The sequence below is a fragment of the Mastomys coucha genome, unplaced genomic scaffold (assembly GCF_008632895.1).
Source record: "Mastomys coucha isolate ucsf_1 unplaced genomic scaffold, UCSF_Mcou_1 pScaffold22, whole genome shotgun sequence".
Lineage (NCBI taxonomy): Eukaryota > Metazoa > Chordata > Mammalia > Rodentia > Muridae > Mastomys > Mastomys coucha.
Genome location: NW_022196905.1, coordinates 145,301,583 through 145,326,056, shown reverse-complemented (window position 1 = coordinate 145,326,056; position 24,474 = coordinate 145,301,583). Strand labels below are relative to the sequence as shown.

Below are 24,474 nucleotides of genomic sequence, written 5' to 3'. Positions count from 1 at the left end.
TGTATATGTATATATGTATGTATATATGTTCATACATATACATATATATATATATAAAATCAGCATTCCAATTCCCATTTTGAATCAAAGACTATTAACTCAAAATGTTCTGGTAAACTTTTGCCTGTGCTCTTAGTATACCTTTAGACATTGAAACTCTGGCTCTTCCTAACTAGTATCTAACCCTCCGAGACTCTACTCTGGTCACATGTGGTCCACAGTCACAATTCTGAGCCTGGAACCTTTCCCTGATACCCCAGCAGCTCTTACTACTGATCTTTTTTTTTCCCACAGCTTTGTGCTGAGCATATACACCATGCCAACTCCCACAAATTCAACAGTAATTACCTTGTCAGGTTGGGTGAAAAACCGAGCTGGCAACACTGGGTCTTTGGGAGACTCCAGACTGTATGTGGTACTCTTTGACATGATGATGTTCATGGCGACATCACACACAGTGTACAATTTCTGCAATGGCATTTTTTTTTTAGTTAGTTATTAAGACTAGCATCTTAGACTCAGGTGTAATTCTAGAACATGTATTTAGACTAACAATAAACTAATGAAAGAAAACTTCTAGATAAATATTGTAGCTTATATTAGTGCAAAAAGATCAGTATGATTCAGTATTAGAATTATTACTAAATTAACACTAGTTTTGGTATAATAATTCTGCACTAGCAATCCCAATTATCTAATAAAAAATGTTTATAAACATGAAAGAAGTTATATATTCTATACTTAAAATATTTAAACCAGCATAACATCAGGATTACTTTCATGAATTACATACTTCATTCATTTTTGTATCATCTGGTCCTTGAGCATCTTTTGTCTGTTTAATATTTTCTACCATCTTTCTGATAAATGCATGGCTGTTGTTTTCATTTTTAGCCATCAATATCTCCAGAACAAACCAAAGGCATCTAAGAACACAAGAACAAAGAAAATACCAAGAAAATCTTTTGTTAAATACTGATAGAATGATTCTCAATACTAATATAATGAACCTAGATTATAATTCAAGAAGAGGAAAAAGTTTAATAGAAGCAGCTACATATCAAAATGAAACAGCAGGGAAAGCCCATGTTACACATACACACTACAATATGTTACACATACACACTACAACAGGTCAACAATGCAGAGATAAGCTCAGATTTCAGCAAATTTCTGCATGAGAAAGGTTAAAAGAAACACAGATGGAAAGAACAAAACAATTTTAACTACATTCTATGACAGTAAAGAAAGACTGGCCATAATACAAGGAGGTAACTCAAGTCCTGAGAGGACATCTTCTAAAGAACACAGCGCCTGAGCCAGAGGTTAGGAACAGTTAACAAATGAGAAAGAAAAGCATGGCTGGGGCTGGTGAGATGGATCAGTGGGTAAGAGCACTGACTGCTCTCCCGAAGGTCATGAGTTCAAATCCCAGAAACGATATGGTGGCTCACAACCACCTGTAATGAGATCTGACACCCTCTTCTGGTGCATCTGAAGACAGCTACAGTGTACTTATTCATAATAATAAATAAATCTTTAAAAAAAAAAAAGAAAAGAAAAGCATGGTTGACACCCATACACACTGTCTTCCCTTACTGAGAAAAAGTCTTAAATAACCTCTCTCCTGTAAGAAAGGAATGGAATTACAGTTGATAGAGAAAAGGGAAAATAATAGGAAAAAGAAATATCAAGTAAGATACTATTCTAGAAGAAAATGCAATGGCTCAGGCTGTGCTCCATAGAATGAAAAAATCAGGGCAATCAAGAAAGGCAAAACTCTCAAGTACATGCTCTCAGATAAAGAAAAGCAGCCAGAGTTTTTCATTACTGATAACCACTCTAACATAGAATTTATTTTTAGAGATAGTATTTTAATAATAGATATTATGGCAAATAAAAGAGAGAGATACTAGATTTTCCCCTTGCCATAGTAATTAAGCTAATGGTAAGTTAAATTTTTATTTTCCTGCAAGATTTCAAATAAATATATTTCCATGAATCAAGAAACCAATCATCAAAATCTTTTACTAGTATATCAACAGTATACTAAATTAACTGACTCAAAATCATAATAGTTACCTTTTATAACAATAAAAGTAGGACCTGAGGCTCAAGTTTATTTTAGGAATTATGCTGATTTCAAAATAACTCTCAATACTATGATATTCCCTACTCTGTTTCTACACAGACAATAACCTTTAATTAGAGAACAGCAATGAAGTTATAACTAAGACTACTTCCCTTGTTGTGAGTGTGGCCCATTATGATGACATTCTTCTTTCATTTTACAAAGACAGTCATTGCAAAGAAACATTCACTTACTACCTGGGTGAGGACATTACCAAGTCACCTCACATGAAAACCTACAATTTCAGTGGAAAATAAAAGATGAGATCTGAAGAGAAAGTTTGAGTGGATTGCTTCAGTAAGAAAGTTAATGCCATAGCTAGAGAGAAACAGAACTAAAGTTTAATAGTTTATGTCACATTTTGGAAATTGGGTAAGAAATGCAATGTACAGAGATGAAAAACAAAGACGGACCAGAGACTAAAAAAGAACCTTGAAACACACAACTATAATTAAAACTAAAATTAATATCTCATTATCAGCAGTAAGGAAGTAAAAACAATTTTCAGAAAATAGGAAAATGGGATGAAAAAAAAGTCTTACTCTTTCACATCTTTAAGTTGTTCAATATCCTGTACTTTGACATAATCTGGGTCATGTGCCAAAAGGTGAATTGTATATGGAACAACATACTCTGGTAGAAGAGACAATAATTTTTCTGAAAAACAAAAACAAAAACAAAAGGCAAAAAGCAAACAAAAACATCCAGGTTAGAAAGATCAAATCACATGCTCTTTATATATTTCCTACATCCCAGTGATTTACCACAACATGGCTGAACACATTCAAACATTCTGTGCTGAGAGACATGGTAAGCAGTTTAAAGTGCCTAGTTAGCACACTAGGTACTGATCAGCAAGGGCAAACATGTAGTTTTCAAATGCACATGGAAAGAGTGATCCACACATACTATTCAAGACTGAGATGTAACGTCTATTCTTTCTTATGTTGTAAGGACTTTGTCTTGATGTTCTCTCACAAGTGCTCAGAATATGCATAAGAACAGAAATAATGGTCAAAAGAACAGAGTTACTTCTGCTCCTCTGGAGTTCTGTCAGCTCCTCCAACAGTGCTAATAACAAATAACTTTTCAGTTTAAATCCAAGTATTTTTAATCTGTTGACCAGAATAGCAAATTGAATGGCACAGGTCAGAAAGGCATGCAAACTATATTTGGGAAACAGTATACAAAAAGACTTGGATTTGGTCTCCTATTTCCATTTTAGTCAGATGTTCAACCAGGAGCATAAGGTATGCCAAGAAGCACCAGCTTGTCTTTGAACAGTTTCTGTGTAAATGGTTAAGAAGGAGCAAGCATGAAAGAAAAAACCCAGCAATTTCCAATTACAGTGATATTTAAGTTAAATTATGTCAAATACTTATAGAGTGCTTACTACTCTGTATCTATGTAATATAAAAATATATGTGATCATGTAAGGCACCCACTAGAGTATAAAGAGATGAATGCTATGGAGAAAGTACCAAAAATAAGAATAGCTAGTATTATTGATGACTTCTGTGGGCCATTCATTATATGTCAGGTGCTTTATACACCCCATTTTCCAACTGATGTAGCAACCACAAGAAGTGAGTATAATTATAGCAATTTTACAAACAAGCAAGCTAAGGCATGGATTAAGTAACTTGGCCAAACACAGCCAGTAAGCTGTAGAGGTAGGATGTGACTACATAGGCTTCACTTTTTCCAAGGTGAGGAAAAAGGGAAAGAGGGTCACAGTGGCCAAGTGATGCTAAACATGTATCTTAAATGACTCAATGTGGTACTCTATATTTCCCAGCTCAGTCTAGAAGAGAAAGTAATTTGCAGAGCTGAGAACAAAATGGAAAAGAACAAGCTGTGCAAAACTGCAAGTAAGCCTACATACAAACCACAGGTATGTACTCAGTGGAGAATTTAAACATGAGCTGAGCTTAAAATACGAAATCATTCAGTGTTTCAATGTCACCTACAAGCACTGAGAGTCTACATGTATTTCAACCAAGATGGAAGGGAGGAACAGCCTGGTCTGTTCCCAAAGGGCAGCATACAGCAGTGTGGTACAGTGGGAGCAAGAAGGGAGGGACAGAAGCAGGGCATCACAACATAGTGGGAATTAAAGAGTATCTTTGATAATCTAACTCAAGAACAGCTAGGAGCAGCAGATATCCATGACATCTGGAAGAAGGTCTAATGGGATTTGGTGCTGAAGAGAGGGAAACATGCAGAAAGAATGCTTCTGATCCAACTTGGATGACTGGGTAGGTGATAGACACAGAAGTGAAGCAACATACCAACTGCCTTGGGAGGCAGAGGGAGCAAGGGAAAACAGCATCTACAACTGACATGACTGTTAGCCACAACTGAGACCCATGACAGTGCAGACATAATACAAATAAATAAGCAAATCTGTTTTCCAGACACCTCAAATGTCAGATTTTCTCTGTTCATTTAGCCATTTACAAAAGATAACGAGACTCAAATATACTCATGTCTTTATATATTTTTTTAAATACAGGAAGTGAAAAGCAGCTATTGAAAGATGCTGACTTTTTAAAGAAGTGTATGCAGTAATAAGTGACAGTAGTATGTTTTTTTGTTGTTGTTTTCGAGACAGGGTTTCTCTGTGTAGCCCTGGCTGTCCTGGAACTCACTCTGTAGACCAGGCTGGCCTCGAACTGAGATCTGCCTGCCTCTGCCTCCCAAATGCTGGGATTAAAGGTGTGCATCACCACTGCCCGGCAACAGTAGTATGTTTTACTCTATAAGACTGCAACTGACAGTAGATATGATACATTTTTCACCAACCACGCACTCACCACTAACAGCTGCATGCTGTTTCAGGTACTCCCTCCTCACAGTGATGTTCTTCACCAGGCATTGTCTAGCATGAGCTCTTCTCTCTTTCACAGGGTCTTTGGCACAAAGAGCACAGATGGCCATGTACTCAAGTGGAAGCCGTAAGCGGGAAAGGCCTTTGTGAAGTTTCTGAGCAAACACTTGCCTGACTTGATAGCACTCATCCTGTAAAGATAAAATTATTCCAGGTATCACCCACATTGGAGTAAGAAGGTATACCTTCAGCTATAACAAAATTGATCTACAACCTCTGAATCAGTTTTCAGAACAGAGGCTGCAACTCCACCTCAAGGTGGGAGTATTGAACTGGACCCAGTAACTACCAGTTATGTGTGTTAGACAACATTAAAGATACTGTTAATATAGATGAAACTAGTATACTGCTCCCGACTCTTAAAACAGAACAAACTGTATATCACTCCCAACCTGAGTGAGATTAAAATAATACTAATAAAGTAAGGGGCTGGGCATATGCTCAGCACAGCACTGGGCCCTCAGCCAAAGTGGTGGGGTGATCCCCAGAATCTCCAAACATAAACAGAATATGATGGGAACATGATCTCATTGGTTACAGTAGGAACATGGTCTCATTGGTAGCTTTTCATTTAGTAGAAAGATGTTCTTTAAAACCTGTCCAAGGGGCTGGAGATATGGCTCAGCGGTTAAAAGCACTGACTGTTGTTCAAGAAGTCCTGAGTTCAAATCCCAGCAACCCCATGGTGGCTCACAACCATCTGTAATGAGATCTGACACCGTCTTCTGGTATGTCTGAAGACAGCTACAGTCTACTTATACAAAATAAATAAATTAAAACCAAACAAAAACAAATATATCCAATACACAGGCTGGGTCAAGGCTCTGGGGATACATGTAACAGAGGGCTGCTTTGTCCTGCCTCAGTGCTGCTCTTAGTCCTCCAGAGACTTGATGCAACAGGGTTGGCGGAGGGGGGGGGAGGGGGGTAAATAGGGGGGCACCCTCTCAAAGGAGAAGGGAAGGAGGATGAGGGGAGGGACTCTGTGAGGGGGGAAGCATTTGGGATGTAAATAAATAAATAAATAAATAAATAAATAAATAAATAAAACCTATCCAATGAATGCATTTTAGTTTTTATCACTTTTTATTTGTTTGTTTATTGTTTTTTCGAGACAGGGTTTCTCTGTATAGCCCTGGCTGCCCTGAATCTCACTCTGTAGAACAGGCTGGCCTTGAACTTGGAAATTTGCCTGCCTCTGCCTCCCAAGTGCTGGGATTAAAGGCATGCGCTACCACTGCCCAGCTAGTTTTTAATCACTTTTAAAGAACTATTCAGATTAGAATGTTTAACTGTTGAGGTAAAAGTATCTAATCATTTCCAGAAAACTCAAATTACTTTTTTAATTGAGGAAGGAAAGCAAGTGACTTGTTACCCTGTGCCTGATTACCTTATGACATGCTTTACCCAAACAACTTCTCTAGCAAACTCCTCCATGTTCTTTAGGGCAGTTCACCTATGTATTCCAAAGCAGCATGCAATCTGTGTCCTGAACTAGCCTAAGCTCTGAGCACATTGCATATCGTTAACACAGATGGAAAGTGGTTTAGATGTCTGCCTGATTCATTTGCTGGTTCCTCAAAGTTAAGAACATGTCTTTATGCACCCTCATCTCTAGACTAGCACAGTAACCAGTACACAGTGGAGCAGAATTTTTTCTAAGCTAAAGGAAACATCTGCAATCCATCTCCCTGACATACAAACACCTTCATGACTATACTCTCTCAACCTGTGTGTTATCTTACAGCAACTTTAAATACATCATTTCTTCTATCTGTAATGACTGTTGGTTTTTCTTCAAAGTCTAAGTTGTATATATGTCTTGCACTTATCTTTACTTTCTTTTCTGTAACATAGGGATGGACCTAGCAACCTAAACATTGTTAGACAAGAGGTCTACATTAACGGGGCTCTACCCCTAGCACTTGGGTGTTTCCTGGTTTTTGTTCTTTAAAAGTTTTGTTTTTATATATATGTATATTTTGCATGAAGATATGTAATGTGTACCATGAAGGTACTTGTGTCCATGGAGGCTAAAAGAGGGAGTTAAGATCCCCTGGAACTGGAGGTACAGACAGTTGTGAACCACCATGTGGCTGCTGGGAACCAAATGTGGGACTCCTAGAAGAGCAGCCAGTACTCTTGATGGGTGAGCCATCTTGCCAGGCCCAAGACTTGGTTTTTGTTCTTTGTTTCCAGGGTCACATTATTCTACCACCTTAGCCTCCTCAATGCTGAGATTATGGACATGTACTACCATGCCTGGCTAATGTAGTCAGGGGCAGGGATATGTCATATGCCCATCTTTTAAGCTCTTATCATATATATTCCCTTTCACTCAATTTCAACTAAAGTATTCCTACTACTTTTAAGAAATTATCCAGGGGCTGGCGAGATGGCTCAGTGGCTAAGGGCACCGACTGCTCTTCCGGAGGTCCTGAGTTCAGATCCCAGCAACCACATGGTGGCTCACAACCACCCATAATGAGATCTGATGTCCTCTTCTGGTGAGTCTGAAGACAGCTACAGTGAATTACACCAGAGCTAGCGGGGCTAGAGTGAGCGGGGCCAGTAGAGGTCCTGAGTTCAAGTCCTAGCAGCCACACACATGATAGCTCATGGCCATCTGTACAGCTACAGTGTACTTACACACATAAAATAAATAAAATAAATCTTAAAAAAAAGTATTTTTTTAAAAAAAAGAAATTATTCAAGTGTCCAGAGAAAATCAGTCCTATTGACAATCAATAAAATTACCTTTTATCAGTATTAATGAGAATTGTATACATGTCATTAAAATAACCAATTTACTATAAAAAGGCCAATTAAAAACCTCATACTAAAGTCAACTTATTATAAAGATACTCATCAGTGAATAGATCATTCTTTAAACATTATCCAACCCAGACATCCCATCCTCCCACGTTCCTATATACATTCCTAAGACACACCCTTATCAACAGTTTTGTCCTGTTAACAGCTCAGCATTTAAAAGCCCAATGCAAACTTGTTATAAAGCTAACTTGTTGAATCACTTCAAAATCAAGAATCTTCAGTTAATAGTGATGGAAAGCTATCACCTCACAGACAAGGAGCTAACAATTAACTACAGAAAAGCCACACTGTGAATGTATGGGATGTTCCAAAAGTTTCAATTAGGAGGTTTTCACAAGCTTAAGGAGATGAGTACCCTAACATAAAAATGTTAATTAAGGAATAGCAATATAGTTTTACCAAAAAGAAGCTCTCATGAAGGCAAACACTTGATACACTCATGGCTATGGCTATAAAAATAATTAGCTAAATATAAGAAAAAAATTACAAAGTTTTTAGACCAACTCAGTCAGAGCTGAGTTCATTCCTATGAACTTGATTTTTGTCTTCACTAGATCAAGACCTTCTGAGCACAAACTATCCTTAAAAATTCATGTAGCAGCTCAGAAGTAGTTGAGTTACTCTGTGCACCTCATTGAATTATCAGTACTTATATGTATTTTCTATTCTAAGATGTTGCTAGCTTTCAGGGAATGCAACCATGACTTATTGTGCTTTGTATTTCTAGAATACAGAATAGTATATAGCTCATAATAACACCAAGTACATATTTCATGAACAGAATTTCAAATTCTAAATACCTAAGCAAGTATCAAATGTGCTGTTATATTATTTAATCTCTACACCTTCACACTTGATAGTTTGTTTTGGTTTTTTGGCTTTTTTTGTTTGTTTGGTTGGTTTTTGGTTTTTCGAAACAGGGTTTCTCTGTATAGCTCTGGCTGTCCTGGAACTCACTCTGTAGACCAGGCTGGCCTCGAACTCAGAAATCCGCCTGTCTGCCTCCCAAGTGCTGGGATTAAAGGCATGCGCCACCACTGCCCGGCCACACTTGATGTTTGCTCAAATATACAATTCTACTTTTAAAGAGCCTCAACTTAAGAACAGAAACAAGCCTCGTGTACAGAAACAAACAGTGAGAGTTGTACGTAGCAGAGGTATAAAAACGGAATCTGGAGGGAATTAAAATAATAGAGGGACTGCATCCAGCTAAGAAAACCAGAGCTCATCTTGTGGGAAAGGTCGCACCTCAACTCTTATTGGCCAAACAGGGTTAAATGCAGATCTGTGCAGACGGGAGGAAGAGACAAAAACCAGAGGCAACAAAACAGAGGATAAGTAAATAAAAGTGTTTAGTTTCACCAAATTGAAGGTGACGACTGTAAAGCAGTGGTTCTCAACATTTCCTAATGCTCTGACCCTTTAATACAGTTCCTAATGTGGTGACTGTCAATCATAAAATTATTTGCATTGCTACTTTGTAGCCACTGTTATGAATCATAATGTAAATATCTGTGTTTTCCATGATCCCTGTGAAAGGGTTGTTTGACCCAAGAAGGTCGTGACCCACAGATTGAGAACTGCTGCTGTAAAGGTACTCTATTAAACAGATGTTAAAATGTGTGTTTAAATCCAAACAACAGAGGAGCTCAACTATCGGGTTATAAAATAGGTTATTTTTCTTTCAAACACATATGAGTTCTTAAGTTCTTAAATGTGTTTTGCCAGGAGACTAACATGATGAGAACTGTGGTTAAGGAAATGTATCCCACAACAAACAAGATCTTCCAACAGTCAGAGTGAGAGTTCCAGAGGAGTGCAGCAGGAAGACAGTTACTGCACACCACAGGGAGACTCAGAAAAATGCGCAAGGAGGCAAGCTTAAGTAATGCCTTTAGAGTTACTGATACGTGTTTATGCATTTTCACTTTTAAAAGATTTATTTTAAAATGTTTATTTTGAATACTTCTACCTTGAAACTGTCTATCCTATGTCTTAAAAAATACAATCCCAAGAACATAACTTTATAAAATTTTGTGAACAGTTGTTCTTCTCATTCAGATTCCATATTTAGGAATTCGCCTGCCCATTTATTTGTAATTCCAAAATCAATACCTGCAGAAATGACACAGCCATTAGCAAATAGATGCATGGGCATGAAGCACAGAAGGAGCCTGTTGTGCTCAACCCCAGAGAGAAGTTTGGCCTTCATCTCCTTGGTCTACTTTACACAGTGCTCTTATTGGTGCATGACATTTAAACGGCTCCCAACAAGTGATAAGCACAAGACCACACCACAAGCCTTACAAAGAAAATGCATGTGCTATAGTAAAGGCTCACTGAGAAATGAGTACTACTGCCATGGACTATGAGGTTAGTGTTAATCAAAGAGCTGTACATGTAAACAAGGTGTTCTTAAGCATACAGACAGAAAACAAGGCTGTGCATTGACCAGTTGATGGCAAGTTTGTGACTGGAGTCTTAAGCAAGTGTCCTGCATCTCCTTGCGGAGCAATGGTTGTTCAGCCAGCCCAAGGTTCATTAAGTGTTTTTAGGAAGTTTACAGACTAGCACAATGACTTAGTCACATATACTGTGTTAGTATGCCAATTTTAGAACTCTGAAGTGTTTCTTATGAAAGAAAACACACATTCAAGGATTTGATGCTGTTGTAGCAACTTTCTTCCTCAAGGCCCAAGAACACATGACAGTATCCCTACAGGCCACTGTCCTTACATTGATGGCTAGTGCGCACAGCTGGTACTGCTCCAATGTAATGATCTCGTGGTAACAGGGCTCCTGTGCCAGCTTCACAATAGCACTCCCAGCAGCAAGTCTCAGGCGTGACATATCTGGTTTACTAAGACAGAAGCAGAAACAAGGTAGGTAAGACTTCAACCTGTCTGGAGAAAAAAAGAACATATTCCTAACTTCGTACAGCCAATGCTTAAAATAAGCCTCTATAAGAAGAAAGCAGAAAGCCCTATGGTGAACATTTTTCATCTCCTAAAATTGCATACTCTGAAATCCTAAGCCAAGAGCTTATTACAAGGGAGAGTTTTCTGGAAGGTGATGAGGTCAAGCAAGCAGAGCCCTGAGGAATGGGATTAGTGGATTTATATAGAGGCTTAGTCGGGATGGAGTTTGTTTGTACTTTCAGCCATATGAGGACACAGCAGTAAGACAATCACCCTACACACAGCACAGAGCTCTTACAAAACCCAACCAATGCCAATTTCTCTTAAATATGGTGGTGTTTGCTACCGCTAAAGCCATTCAATCAATTTTCTCATCCTACACATACTAACTTAGGCGGGGATAGAAGACACCTCTTTTTTTGTTTGTTTGTTTATTTTTCAAGACAGGGTTTCTTTGTATAGCCCTGGCTGTCCTGGAACTCACTCTGTAGACCAGGCTGGCCTTGAACTCAGAAATGCACCTGCCTCTGCCTCCCAAGTGCTGGGATTAAAGACATGAGCCACCACTACCCAGCCAAGACATCTCTTTATATGTTGATTTGCCTATTAATTTTCAAGTATAGATTTTTGAGTATGTGATGCTTACTCACAGATCAGCAATTAATGTCTTTATTTGCTAATTTGTCTACCACAACTACTGTAGTAAACATAAAAGAAGAATAATGAAAGCAGGTGTAGTAGCTAAATTACTACCATAGGTATACACAAAAAGCAGCTGATAATCGGTAGATGTGCATTTGAATGTCTGTAGTCTTCTTTCAACCTGCCAATGTTCTCAACTTCGAAAGTGTAATCAGGAATAATTAATTTAATTCATACAAAACCAAACTAATTAGTAAATTGAGGCAAATGTATTAATGGTAAAGATTTTACTCTGCCAGGCTGATATGACCAGTACAAATTTATCTCAAATACAATATGAATTTTAAATCAAAGTATCATTATTACACATAACTCTTAAACATGGACATGTCTAAATTATTGAGGGAAAACAACAAATTAGACTAAAAATGGTTAAGCACATGAATTGTGTCTATAGAAGGCATAAGTTACTAAGTTTTATTTTTATTATTTCACTTAAATATGTGCTGTTAAATTCTCAGCACAGGGGACACTATGAATAAAACATTCAAGAAGAATAGACTGGGGGTGGGTAGTGGCTCAGTGTTAATAGCATTTATATTTTTAATGTTAATAGCATTTACCTAGCATACAAAGTCCTAGCCTTGATGGCCAGCACTATCAAAGTGGAAAGGGTGATGGGGAGAGGGAGCTGGAAGAAGATGATGAAGATGGAAAGGTGGAGAGCCTCTGACACTCACTGTCTGCTGTTCTCATTAAAGTACCTAGATGCCTTAAAAGTTAGTCTCTTTTAGAAATTTTAGATTTCTAAAAAGTGCCTCTAAACAGCATTGGAGAACAGATGTTCATTTCATCTAATGCTGATAAAAATAATCCCTACTATCATCCACATTTCTATGTGCTACGTAATGCCGTGAATACCTCAAATATCCTAACATTTTAGCTATACCACAGGGGTATACCAAAACACATAGGAATGTGAGACACTGAGAAGCAGAAATAACTTGGTGAAGGTCACCTAACTAGAAAGCTCTCGGAGCCAGGGTTTGAATCTGCCTGGAGTATGTAGTTTCAGGATCTAACTCATAGTTTCAATCATAGTAAGTCAGTTAACTCATAACAAAACCAATGCTTCAGTCTCTCACAGAAAAATGACATCATTTTTACATGGATTATGAACAATTTCCCCACACATCTTCATCCAGTTCTAGATTATAATGCTAACAGTAGCTATGCTACATGGTGCAGGAAAGGGAAAGCCTATGCATTCTCAGTACAGAAAAAATAATTACTTTCCAGCTTATTTTAGATCTGTAAGTAGTTGAATCCATAGATTTAGACTTATGGATGAACTGGAAACACTAAATAATGTTTCATCATATAAATAAAAACTGTGTGTTTACTATATTCTAAAAACAGATTCAACAATTTGTTCTTTGCCTTGAGACATTAGCAAGACCTTCAAACAGTAAGCGGGCAGTGGTGGCACACGCCTTTAATCCCAGCATTTGGGAGGCAGAGGCAGGCGGATTTCTACGTGCAAGGCCAGCCTGGTCTACAGAGTGAGTTCCAGGACAGCCAGGGCTACACAGAGAAAACCTGTCTCAGGATTAAAAAAAAAAAAAAAAAAAAAAAAAAAAAAAAAAAAAAAAAAAAAACTCCCCCCTAACCATTATACACAAAGTGTGACAAAGAACTACAATCTATCATATAAAATACTTGGGAGTGTCTAGATGGCAGAGGTGTCAGACAAATGATTGACATTTTGTCATAACCACCATGTAAAACCATATTACAATAAACACACATGTATACCTACAAACTAGTGCTTACTGTCTTTTTAAAAAGAAATTCTAACATATAACAGGAGTCAAATACTATACAGTCCAACCATCTGGAAACAGTAACTACATACCTAATTTTCCCTTGTTCTGTCAAATCCCCATCACTATGCAGTATCGTTGTTAGTAATCTGAGGGTGGAAGTTCCTGATTTACTGTGATTATTCTTCATTCCAAGTAGCCATCGAACCATCATTTTAATAGCCTGAATCTATTTAAAAGACAAGTTGACCAAAATAACATTGTTATGTTTAAAGAATTTCCACATCAACCTTAAAAACTAGAAAAATGTGAATGCATCTTAAGAAACGACAAAATATATTATTATTCCTTTTTATTTATAGGAAGAAAACACAGCATTTTAAGTTAGAGCTGTTTCAACCTCCAGGAATGAGGTAAACAAAACAGAACAAAACCAAAACCCTATTTACTAAAGATGAGTTATTTTGTTGCTTAACTTTAAAGTTTCCAAAGCATGCACCCCATCCTTTAGGACCTAGAATTAGAATCATGCTAACTTCCATAACCAGAAAAAGTTCCCAACTGCAAATGATAGTCGACCTTTTCTAAGAATGGACATCATTTTTGTAGATTTTATGATGATAAAGCATGTGAGTACTTCAATACTCATTACAGCCTTTGATATAACTCTTTATGGTTTTGTTTTTTGATTCATCTCAGCTTTTTTAAAAAAGGCAATAATAACTGTACTTGAAGAGTGCTGGCACTCAGTAGTTTCAAAGATACTTTTACTGAGAACCAGGTGAGCAAACACTCAGTCTAAATGGCCTGTCATATCATCTAGTGCTGCCTCTGACATAAGACTAATGCTGAGACCCAAATGCAACCAGTATCATTCAGTGATGTAACCACTGTAAGTAAAGGAAGGGCTATTCTACAGGTGTGCAGGCACATTGGAATCTGAGGCTGTAACAATATGCAAACATAATTCAAGATATGGAGTATAATGAAATACATATAAATAGAAAGAAAGTAGGGTAGACAGTGTGGGAGCCCAGAAAGTAGTAAGAAATTCTAAGAAAAAAAAGTCAACATTTAGATATTTGCTCTTAATCTTCAAATATTGGCAAATACATATCACATGACTGTAACAAATCAATGACAGTGACAAGTAATTCCTTACATAGAGACCCAAATTCAAGAAGTATTAAAAAAAATTTTAGCTGGGCAGTGGTGGCACACACTTTTAATCCTAGCACTTGGGAGGTAGAGGCAGGCAGATTTCTGAGTTTGAGGCCAACCTGGTCTACAGAGTGAGTTCCAGGACAGCCAGGGAATGAATGAATATATATATATATGTGTATATATATATATATATATATATATATATATATATATATATACACACACACACATACACACACAGAAAAACCCTGTCTTAAAAAAAAAAAAGAACAAAAACATTTTAATATAATTTCAAGGAAAAGATCATTTTAAAGCCTGGATTAGCATTATTACTAGACAAGAGAACATCCAGGAGAAGACCAACATTCATTTGCCATTAAAAGGCTGATTTCTACAAAGCAGAAATATAGAAGCAGCTTTCAAGTCATTCCCCCTCAAACTAGGGTACACTCTGCTGCTCACAAGGCCCCAGGGTGCACATCATTGCCCTATACTCTCACAGTACACCAAAGGCTGTATCACAATACAAGTAAATACTCAACTTTAAAAGCCACCCACATCTATTACTTGATATAGTGAGTATATTAAGAAAAACAGATTTATGCAGATTACTCACTTTAACCATTGTCTCAGGTGAGACTTCTTCATCTGGAACCCAAAGCTTAGTTGTCTTTTTTCCTGGAAGCTAGGCAAAAAGTGAAAACATTAAAATAATAAACATGAACTCTCACGGTCAACTAATATTTACGGAATAAGCAAAATTCTTAATAACAACAGACAATATTTATGATTCATCTAACCTCATTTACTAAATATCCCTGAAAGGAATAGTCTCATGGGTACCTTGATGTAACATTTGGATACCCTTTGCAGGTGTAGGCTAGGATTGACTTTTTAATAATACATAATCTGTTTTGTAGACCCTTTTAAAAGGTTGATGATTCAAGTCTTTAGGCTACTAAGCAAAGACAAGGATAAAAACCCTAGCACTAAGAACTGAGTGTGCAGTTGTGTGCGTATTTGTGTGTCGAGTCATCCCTCCACGGATGTGAGGTGCACTGTTTAATTAGGCTGGCTGGCCAGCAAGCTCCAGGGTCTACCTATGTCCATGTAGGCAGCTCTGGAACTGTAAGTACATGCCAGCACACCTGACTGTTGTGTGTGTTTGTGTCAGACTCTGCTCTTCATGTTATGCAGCAAGTACTCACTAAGCTATCTCAGCAGCCCCAAGAAATGCAGTTCTAAAGAGGATATTTAAAAAAAAAAATCTTAGTCAGGCTTTGTGGCATAAGTTACTCAAAAGACTGAAACAGGAGGATAAGACCTACCCAAGCTATAGCATGTCTCCTCCTCCAAAGTCTTTCACTTAATCAATATTCCATGTCCTTATATAATTTAATTTCATAAAAACTGAAATGGCCTCCATTGGGTGTTATTTTCTAACTCCCAAAGGGTCTACTTCAGATCAAATGCTCTTAAATTAAAGCAACCAAGTGGAAGTGTTATTAGGCACTTCACCTCTCTTTAATCTAAAATGTAGAACAAACACTATGATAACAAGTCTAATAGTACAACTTACCCGATCATTCATGAGAAGGTCCTTCACAATGAAAGTTGCTACCAAAGACTTCAGAGGAGCAGCGAATTGATCAGGTGCAAGAAGAGCAATATGACCAATAGTGACCAGTGGGGTTATAAGATGTTCCAGGTTGCTTGGATCTAGGCTTTTATGCAAAGGCTGGAAATGAGGCAAAGGATATATATTTAAGTCTCTATACACACAAGTAACACTGCTCATGTATTTCACCTTTGAATTCTAAACATTACAGAGGTGTAGGCTCTGTGTAAGTAGCAACTCAAGTTTAAGTGTAGACTACAGTTTACCAACATTTATAAGACATTAAATTTAAGCATTTTCTGTTTTGACCAACTCACATTTTAGAAATAGGTAAGGAAACATTTCAGCATAAATCTTATTATATAGTATATAGCTTATGACTATGTGTATGAACATCAAAGACCGCTAGGGCTCATCAATATCCACTCTGCTCCTGCTTCCTAAGCATCAAGATTCTCCCTTGTAGCTTCCTTTGCAGTTGAGGGAGGATATGCGTGATCTGGTCATGGAAGAGGGAATGAAAAAAAGGTAGGCCACACTCGCCAGCACTGAGGCAGAGTAAGCACCATGCCTCTCCATAGTTCTACTTATCCAACTTAGGTCCAGTGGGCAGGACTCCAGTAGGAACACAAAGAACCACTAATCAGAAAGAGTATGTGTCCCTAAGCCTTTTGAATACTGAAATACCAAAAGTGAATTTTCAGTAGCAAAACAAATTTTTCCTATGTGTGGTTAACTAAATTTTGGGTGTCTTGAAAAATTATAGCATCAAGTACTAAATTCCATAACAAGACTATTTTTCTTATGATTTAAAACCAAACTATTAATAAGTACTTTGTTACAAATAAAGAATGTCATACTTCCTTAGAATAATAATTGAAGAATGTTGTTAAAGTTTAAAAATAGGAAAATCAGGAGAATGACTAAAATATGCCAACATTAGCATTAAGGTATGTACATTTTATATCCATACTTATGTATGAAATAAAGTATCTCTGGAAAAGTATATTACTAACTGACAACACATAGTGCCTGTGGAAAGTAAATAACTGCCTAGGATGGGAGGAGGGCACCTAGCTAAAACACCAATGCTTCATTTTAGTGAAAACATGTGATGGCTTTGGAAACCGGCTCAGTGGACAAGTGCTTAATGCACAAGTATAAAAACTGAGTATGGACCCTCAACACTACATAAATGAAAGGTCTGAATACATCTGTGATTCCAGTGCTGAGGAAGCAGAGGCAGAAGGAGCCATGGGGTTAACTGGCCAGCTAGACTAGCTGAATGAATGAGCTCCAGATTCAGCAAGAGATCCTGTTTCAAAAGTAATGTTGCAAAGCAGCTGAGGATGACATGCAGTGTTGACCTCTTGTCTCTACAAGCAGGACATATGTAAACACACATACAAAGACATACACTAAGTAGAAACACACAGCAAGACGTACACAAAAAGCAAATGTGGGCTCTACGTTCCAACACTGAACATCAACTATTACAAACTTGACAATAACATAGGCTATGCTTTCCTGACAGACTAGAGCAATATGAGCTTTTGCTGAAAGCAAGGTGAGTTGACCTCTTGCTATTCCTGGTCATTTCCCTAAATACTTCCAGTGTGTTCATACCTAAGTGTCACTCTGCTGGTCACACTATAAACAAAAACAAGGTTGCATAAATATTATTATTGCTTGATAATTCCCCACAATATATTAATAAAATTATTTCTGAAAAAAAACATGGAATACTAGCAACTGCAAAAAAGTTAACAACCACTAGCAAGTATTTTCTCAGAAAGCCAGCAAGCCTTCCACATTATGGCAAAAGTAACACAGCAAAAATCTTTACAAAACCAAGTTATATCAATATTATTCTCAAAGTGACTATCATTAAAACAAATCAATCAATAAACAAAAATATCCTACTAATTAATAAAATCATCTTTAAAAATAAAAATAAAAATAGACACCACCAAGTGCTTAGAAATTCTAATAAAGCACTTGACACATAAAGTGCTATTGAAAGATCCAGAGTATAACTTACTAGATATTTTAACATAATACATGAAATTATGATAAAATAGCCATAAAAGTCTGTACCTCAGAGATAAAGTGTCAGAATATTTATAGTAAGAGGTTTAGTGTGATCTCCAAACTGCTTTGACTTCAATTCAAAGACATAAGTATTATAACCAATTGTACAGATTTTTCTGGTAGTTTGTCTTAATTATAATGCAGGGACTATTCTCATAGTTGGCTACAATAAAAGACTATTCAAGGTGAAAGTCATGTAGAGAAAATAGTATAAAACATTAAAAATACACATTTTATATTAGCAGTTAGCTTAGCCACTAAACCTAAACTTATTTATACTACTAATTGGACTAAATTGAACTCAAATTTTAAACTGTCACACTTGTAAATCGACAGAGTAATACTATCATTGACTATGATTATATACATAAGCACTCAGAGAAAAATCTCCAAAACCTAATACATACAGCAGTGTCAAACAGCATCACACAGTGTTTGAGTTCTGAACCTGAAGTAGTCTTAAACCTATGAAAAGCCAGATTTCTTATTTTAACTACTACTGATGCAGATTTTACTGATTCATATCTCGACAGTACACAATATAATACATCTCCAAATGACAACATTCTGCAAAGCCAGTATTTATTTTTTAAGAAATCAATTTTTTTCATTACCTCAAATATCTGTGCAAACTGGGTCTCTTTACTAGAAAATATGGCATGAATACAATGGATGGCATATTTAGCCTGGCGAGGTGGTCCTTTTTTGGATTTGTGATGTAGTACAGGAAGCAAGGCTCTAAAAAAAAAAGAAAAATCAAAGAAAAGTAATAAATAAAGAAGAATAATTTATGCTTAGATCCTAAAATTAGTACTGTCTCAACCATGGTCAGAGAAACTTCTGTTTGTAGAGAAGAACAGTTAATATAGAAATCCATAACTTGTCAAATGAGTGAGTGCTGAGTGCTCAGTCTTATACAGGCCATCTTGATCATCCTCTCCAAGGCTCAGTGAGCACTGCAGAAGAGAGGCAAAGGAACATAAATGAAAGGATGGAGGAGTCTGTCAAATAACGTCTTCTTGACATGACATGTCTATGGCACCCACGAAGCCACAGCAGGTATGGCCACCAACACAAGATAAACATTCCATCATGGGGGAAAGAGGGTTCTCAGAAGGCCCTACCCATCCAAGCAGCTACAGGTGATTAGGAAATGGTTGCCAGGGAGGAGGCATCGTTTTCTTTAGTGGTGTAGTCACTGATAAGTTGTCCTTACTCAAGAAAACAACCCAGCCTATATTCATCTCAAAAAAGAGGGACTAGATACCAAGAAGCTAAAAACTAGACTCCAGTCTCAGTAAATTGGGATAATCCACTCAGTCCACAGACTACAAACTAAGTGTGCCGTAGACAATCCTACTACACAAAGGGAAATGACTACAGTTAAGATGGCTCTGGCAGACATCCCTTAATTGTGTAGTACAAGAAGCCATTCCAACATACATGGGAGAATTTTCCCCTCTATGTTTCTTATTTTACTATATCATTAATGATATTTTATTCCATATTTTAAAAGGTTTTTTGACTTTCTATTTTTTCCCTTCTGACATTTATCCACACTTGTTCCCAGTTTTCTACTGTTGGTAATGTATTCTCCCTTTTTCACATGTATTTCCTTCCCTCCTTCCTACTGTACTTTTAGTTTATTATTCTTAAAAATAAAATTTTAGCTTTTTTAACTTATTTCCTTTCTTATACTTCTCATGTATGCTATTTTTCATTATTGAGCAATCTTCTTTCCTTTTGTTTATTAGTATTTTATGCCTTCCTCTTCACTGTTACTACACTACTTCTCTTTCTACATCATGTATTTTGATCATGTCCTTTCCATCCAATTTTTATGTTTTTTTTCTCTCTCTTCAAAGAACAAACAACATAAACACACATAGATACAAACAAAACCCAAAATACACAAGCAAAAGATCAATAAGACAAAAATACCCAAAGAGAGCAAAATAAAAGAAAAAAATTTACAAAATTATCACTGAATTCATTTTGTCTTGGCCAACTTCTCCTGGGCATGAGGCCTACAGTGAAGTTAATAGACCCAGTGGGTCTCCATTGGAAGAACATTTTTTCTTTGCAACAGGTATCAATTACAGATAGCTTCCTGGTTAGGGGTGGGACCCCCATCTGGCTTGAACCTGTGCAGGCAGGGTTTTCCTATATAACCCTGGATGTCCAGGACCTTACTAGGGTAGAGCAGACTAACTTCAAACTCAGAAACCCACCTACTTCTGCCTCCCAAGTCTATGGTGACAGGCATGTACTATCACATTTGGCTTTTTTTCTTTCAGTTAGTTACCTCTACTTCTGTTCTAATCTCTCCCTTCCTGGATGCTTCCTTAAACCCAACCATTTGCTAATCTATGTTTGCTTAAATGATTTTAACCCACTGCACATTTTATATCAATTGTGCCATTTTCAATCGTATATCACTGATGGCATATCATTTCAAATCTCTCTGTATCTTGTTTATCTTGGTGTAGTTGCTGTAACAGCAGTTTGCTTTGTCCTCTTTAGGGAGTGAGCCTTCAAGAAAAAGCTGCTCACTAAGTGGATCCCCAGATTACAAGAGAGCCAAAACAAATGTGTCAATCATAACTCAGAAATACACACACACACACAAATACACACACACACACACACAAATACACACACACACACACAGCATAAAAAAAGAAGCCAACAAGAGTTCTCAAAAAGATCATAATCTCTCCACTGAATTCAAGGATCAGAAGACTTCTAAATTTACTTGTAGAAGTTATCAATAATTTCAAAGAGGATAGGAGGTGATGAATGCAGTTAATCAATCAGTGCAAAGCCTGGAAAAGAGCCAGCAGCACAGGTGAAAAGTGAAGAAAAGTCAGAAAGGAAACTTGGCAGGAAGGAAAGGTTTAGAAATATAGAAGACAAAAAGCTCAGGAATCAAATAAAAAATAAAACACAACAGAAAAATTCATACTAGACTAGACCACAGAGATCAAGAACTTCATGAGAGACGGTTACGAGGACAGGAAAACACTACATTCAAACACTGAAAGGAGAAAAAGTAAATAAATGATCCTGACAACTGAATGGAAAAATAAATAAAAAGGAAAAGAACATTGACGGTTCCTAGGTATGGTGGAAGAGACAGTTTATTACAGGTATGCGGGAGAAAATAAACAGAGGCAGGGACATCTTGAAGAGTGGAGTGTGAACGTGACCAGACTGAGCTACACCATGTAAAGAGAAGGGAAGGGAAAGGAGAGGCGAAAGAGCAAAACAAAGGTGCAGCAGTACCAAGAGGCCAAAGGTACAAAAAGGGCCAATAACCAAAAAGGTTGGATTATACAGGGCAGAGCAGCCTAGCTCCCTGGGCTGGAAAGTTCATGGTAGAGGGAGATCTAAGACAGTCACTCTGCAACAGGTAGGGAATGAGGGATGCAAGGAAAACCTGGGGGCCAGGTCCACTTTGATATGTTAATGGGCACCTCAGCCATTTGTCCCACTGTGAAATCTAATTACAACTTCCAAGAACATGGAGATATGGTCAAGATGCCAAACTTAAGAATCCATGCAGGAGAGGTCAGTAAAAAGTAAAGGCCTAAAGAATCTATTCAATAAAATTGTAGAAAATGTCCCAAATCTAACAAAATGACCAATCTCAGCACAAAGATGTATTAATAATGGCAAATCAACATAAGCAGAGAAACTCTTGAGAACACATCATAGTCAAGACACAGAAGTGTAAAACAAAGAATGTTATTTACTGTTATGGAGACAAACACCAACCCACAAGAGCAAACACATAGGAATTCACCAGACTGCCCCCACAAAATCCTTAACAGTCAGGAAAACATGTATTTTACTGTTAACCAGATTCTTAGATCCAGTAAAGTTATCTTTCAAAATTAAATGTCATAATGACATTCCAAAACCAGCATGAAGTAAAGCAACACTGTTACCACCCCAGCTGGAGTGTTGCAGTTTTCCCAGAACTGAATCCTTTTCTCCCAGAGAGAAAAGAAAACTGGGGGCTCCTATGACTTAGGGATCTTATAAAGATCAAGATGCTAATCAAGTGTCCAAGCTCCATAAAGTCTGAAGATTTACACTTCTGAGAGCCCTCCACGGGACTGTGAAAGCAGAGAACATTGTGGGGAAGTCTGCCCAGTTGGGCAGGAAGCTCCAGACATGTAACATTTATCAGCTGTCTCCCATGCTGGCTTTGGTGAAGCAATTGCCTTTGAATCACTGGAACTCCTGCAAATAACCTCTCACCCACATGGTTATAGATAAACTCAATGGCTTACCAGGTTAAACTTGAGTGGAATTCTTTTTTTTTTCCTATCTGATGGTAAATAGACAAGTGTTCATGTTCCAAAGAAAAATCAAAATAACGCTGCAAAGGGGAAAAAAAAGAAAGAGAAAAAGAAAAGAAAAAGAAACCAGAGGAACACCATGCACAGGAAAAAAATCAAGAGAGCAGAGGAAATCAGTTTCATGTAAGGAAAAGATGAAGAGAGTGAAGAGAGAAGACCTGGGAAGGAATCTATCATACTCAAAATGAAAGTCCTCAAAACCACCACTATTAGCAGGGAAGAGATAAAGCAAGCAGTACATAATAATCCAACCAACTAGAAAAATAACAAAAAGTACTAGGAATTAGCAAACCTCTCTCACTCACCAAATGCAAATTTTGTTAACTCTTCAGTTAAAAGACATAGACTAGCTGACTGCACAATAAACAAGATCCAGCTATCTCCTGTATCCAAGAAACATGCTTCAGTGACACTCACAGACTCAAGAGTGAGTCATTTACCAAGCAAATGGAAGAAGCTACAATCAGGCTGGCACCACTATTCAGATAAGCAAACATGGAGCCAAACTTAATCACAGAGTGTTTAAAAAGACAAGCACAGACCCTAAATCTAGATGGTGACAAAAGCATACACTGAGAAAGGGTCAGCCTCTGCAACAAACGGCATGAAAAAACTGGATGTCCTTCCTAAGCATGTAGGAAATAAACGTCTCACTCTGAACAAACGTGGATCAAAGACCTTAATGTAAGACTCTGAAATCTCTAGAGGGAAGCTTCGGGATTGAGGCATGGGCCAGGACTTTCTGAAATCATCATCAACAGCTCAGGAAATAATCCCAAGAATCAACAAATGGAACTGCACAAAATTCAGAATTTAGTGCACAACAACAACAAAAATAATAACAGTGATAGTATTCAGAATAGAAACATTTAACAGCTCTGTATCTGACAGGAAATTAGTATCTTGAAATTATAAAGTATCCCAAAATTAAAACACCAAACAAACCAAAATCCACACACCCCAAATCAATCAGTAATGGACAAATTAATGGAAGACACTTACCAAAATAAGACAAACAAAACACTTGGGAAAGTGCTCAACTTCCTTAGCCATCAGAAAAATGAAAAGTAAATGCAAGAAACTAGTACTGTCAAGAATAGCTGAGAAATAGAACCTTACACATGGCTGGTGGCCATGTGGCCATGTGGACTAGAACGGCTGCTACAGGAATCAATAAGCAGTTTCCTCAAAAAAAAAAAAAAAAAAAAAAAAAAAAAAAAAAAAAAAAAAAAAAAAAAAACAGAATGAAATTAAAAAAAACTAAGTGACCCTGTTGTACCACTCCTGGATATAGACCAGCAAGAATCCTAAGTATCTCAAAGTATTTGCAAACCCATGTTACTGAAGCACAATAGCCAAGATATCCAACCAGAGTTCCATGCACACACACAAAAAATGTGATTATATGTTATGGAAGGGGCAAATATAAGTGAAATAAAAGGAGACACATATATATCATACATATATGTGTGTGTGTGTGTGTGTGTGTGTGTGTGTGTGTATAAGTGTGTAACAAGGCTCGTTATCTTGCCTGCTAACCACAAAACTCAATAAGGAAAAGAAATAAGGAAAAAAATAGAAACTTTGCCTAAAGGGAAATAGTTCCATAGATATTATAATTAAATCTAAATTCAAATCAGAGATTCATCTCTTGCTAGCTATGACCTAGAACCATTTGCTTGTTTGAATGTCAGATGTCTCACTTAGATTAAATAAAATTCTGTTGGGTAGTGCAGACAGTTTAACCGAGATAGCCTATCGAGGTAAACATACAATACAGTATATAATTAGACACAATCCGTGTGTCCAGCCACTCTGCTCTCTGATCAGATTTGGATAGCAAGAATATCATTCCATTAAAAAATATACATCCTGAACTCAAAAGTTAACAAAAGGTTCTAAACAATCATGTTTCTTATTCTAACCAAACAGACTAATGTTATAAAATTCTGGTAGGTGTTTGCTTTTTTTTTTTTTTTTTTTTTTTTTTTTTTT

General features: G+C 37.1%; 1 protein-coding gene across 7 annotated transcripts in view; it reads right to left on the bottom strand.

The window, feature by feature from the left end:
- Pds5b (PDS5 cohesin associated factor B) overlaps window positions 1-24,474 on the bottom strand; it is a 138,889-nt gene that overhangs the window by 15,983 nt on the left and 98,432 nt on the right. For all 7 annotated transcript variants that reach the window (XR_004109703.1, XM_031338845.1, XM_031338847.1 and 4 more), the window contains 9 exons: window positions 18,727-18,850; window positions 15,983-16,141; window positions 15,020-15,088; window positions 13,332-13,468; window positions 10,593-10,716; window positions 4,948-5,152; window positions 2,674-2,788; window positions 794-926; window positions 349-468 (listed from right to left, as the gene is read on the bottom strand). Coding sequence is in view for 6 of the 7 variants with exons in the window: in XM_031338845.1 (XP_031194705.1) it covers window positions 349-468; window positions 794-926; window positions 2,674-2,788; window positions 4,948-5,152; window positions 10,593-10,716; window positions 13,332-13,468; window positions 15,020-15,088; window positions 15,983-16,141; window positions 18,727-18,850 (1,186 nt within the window). In the remaining variant the exon portion in view is untranslated. The remainder of the gene's footprint in view (window positions 1-348; window positions 469-793; window positions 927-2,673; window positions 2,789-4,947; window positions 5,153-10,592; window positions 10,717-13,331; window positions 13,469-15,019; window positions 15,089-15,982; window positions 16,142-18,726; window positions 18,851-24,474) is intronic.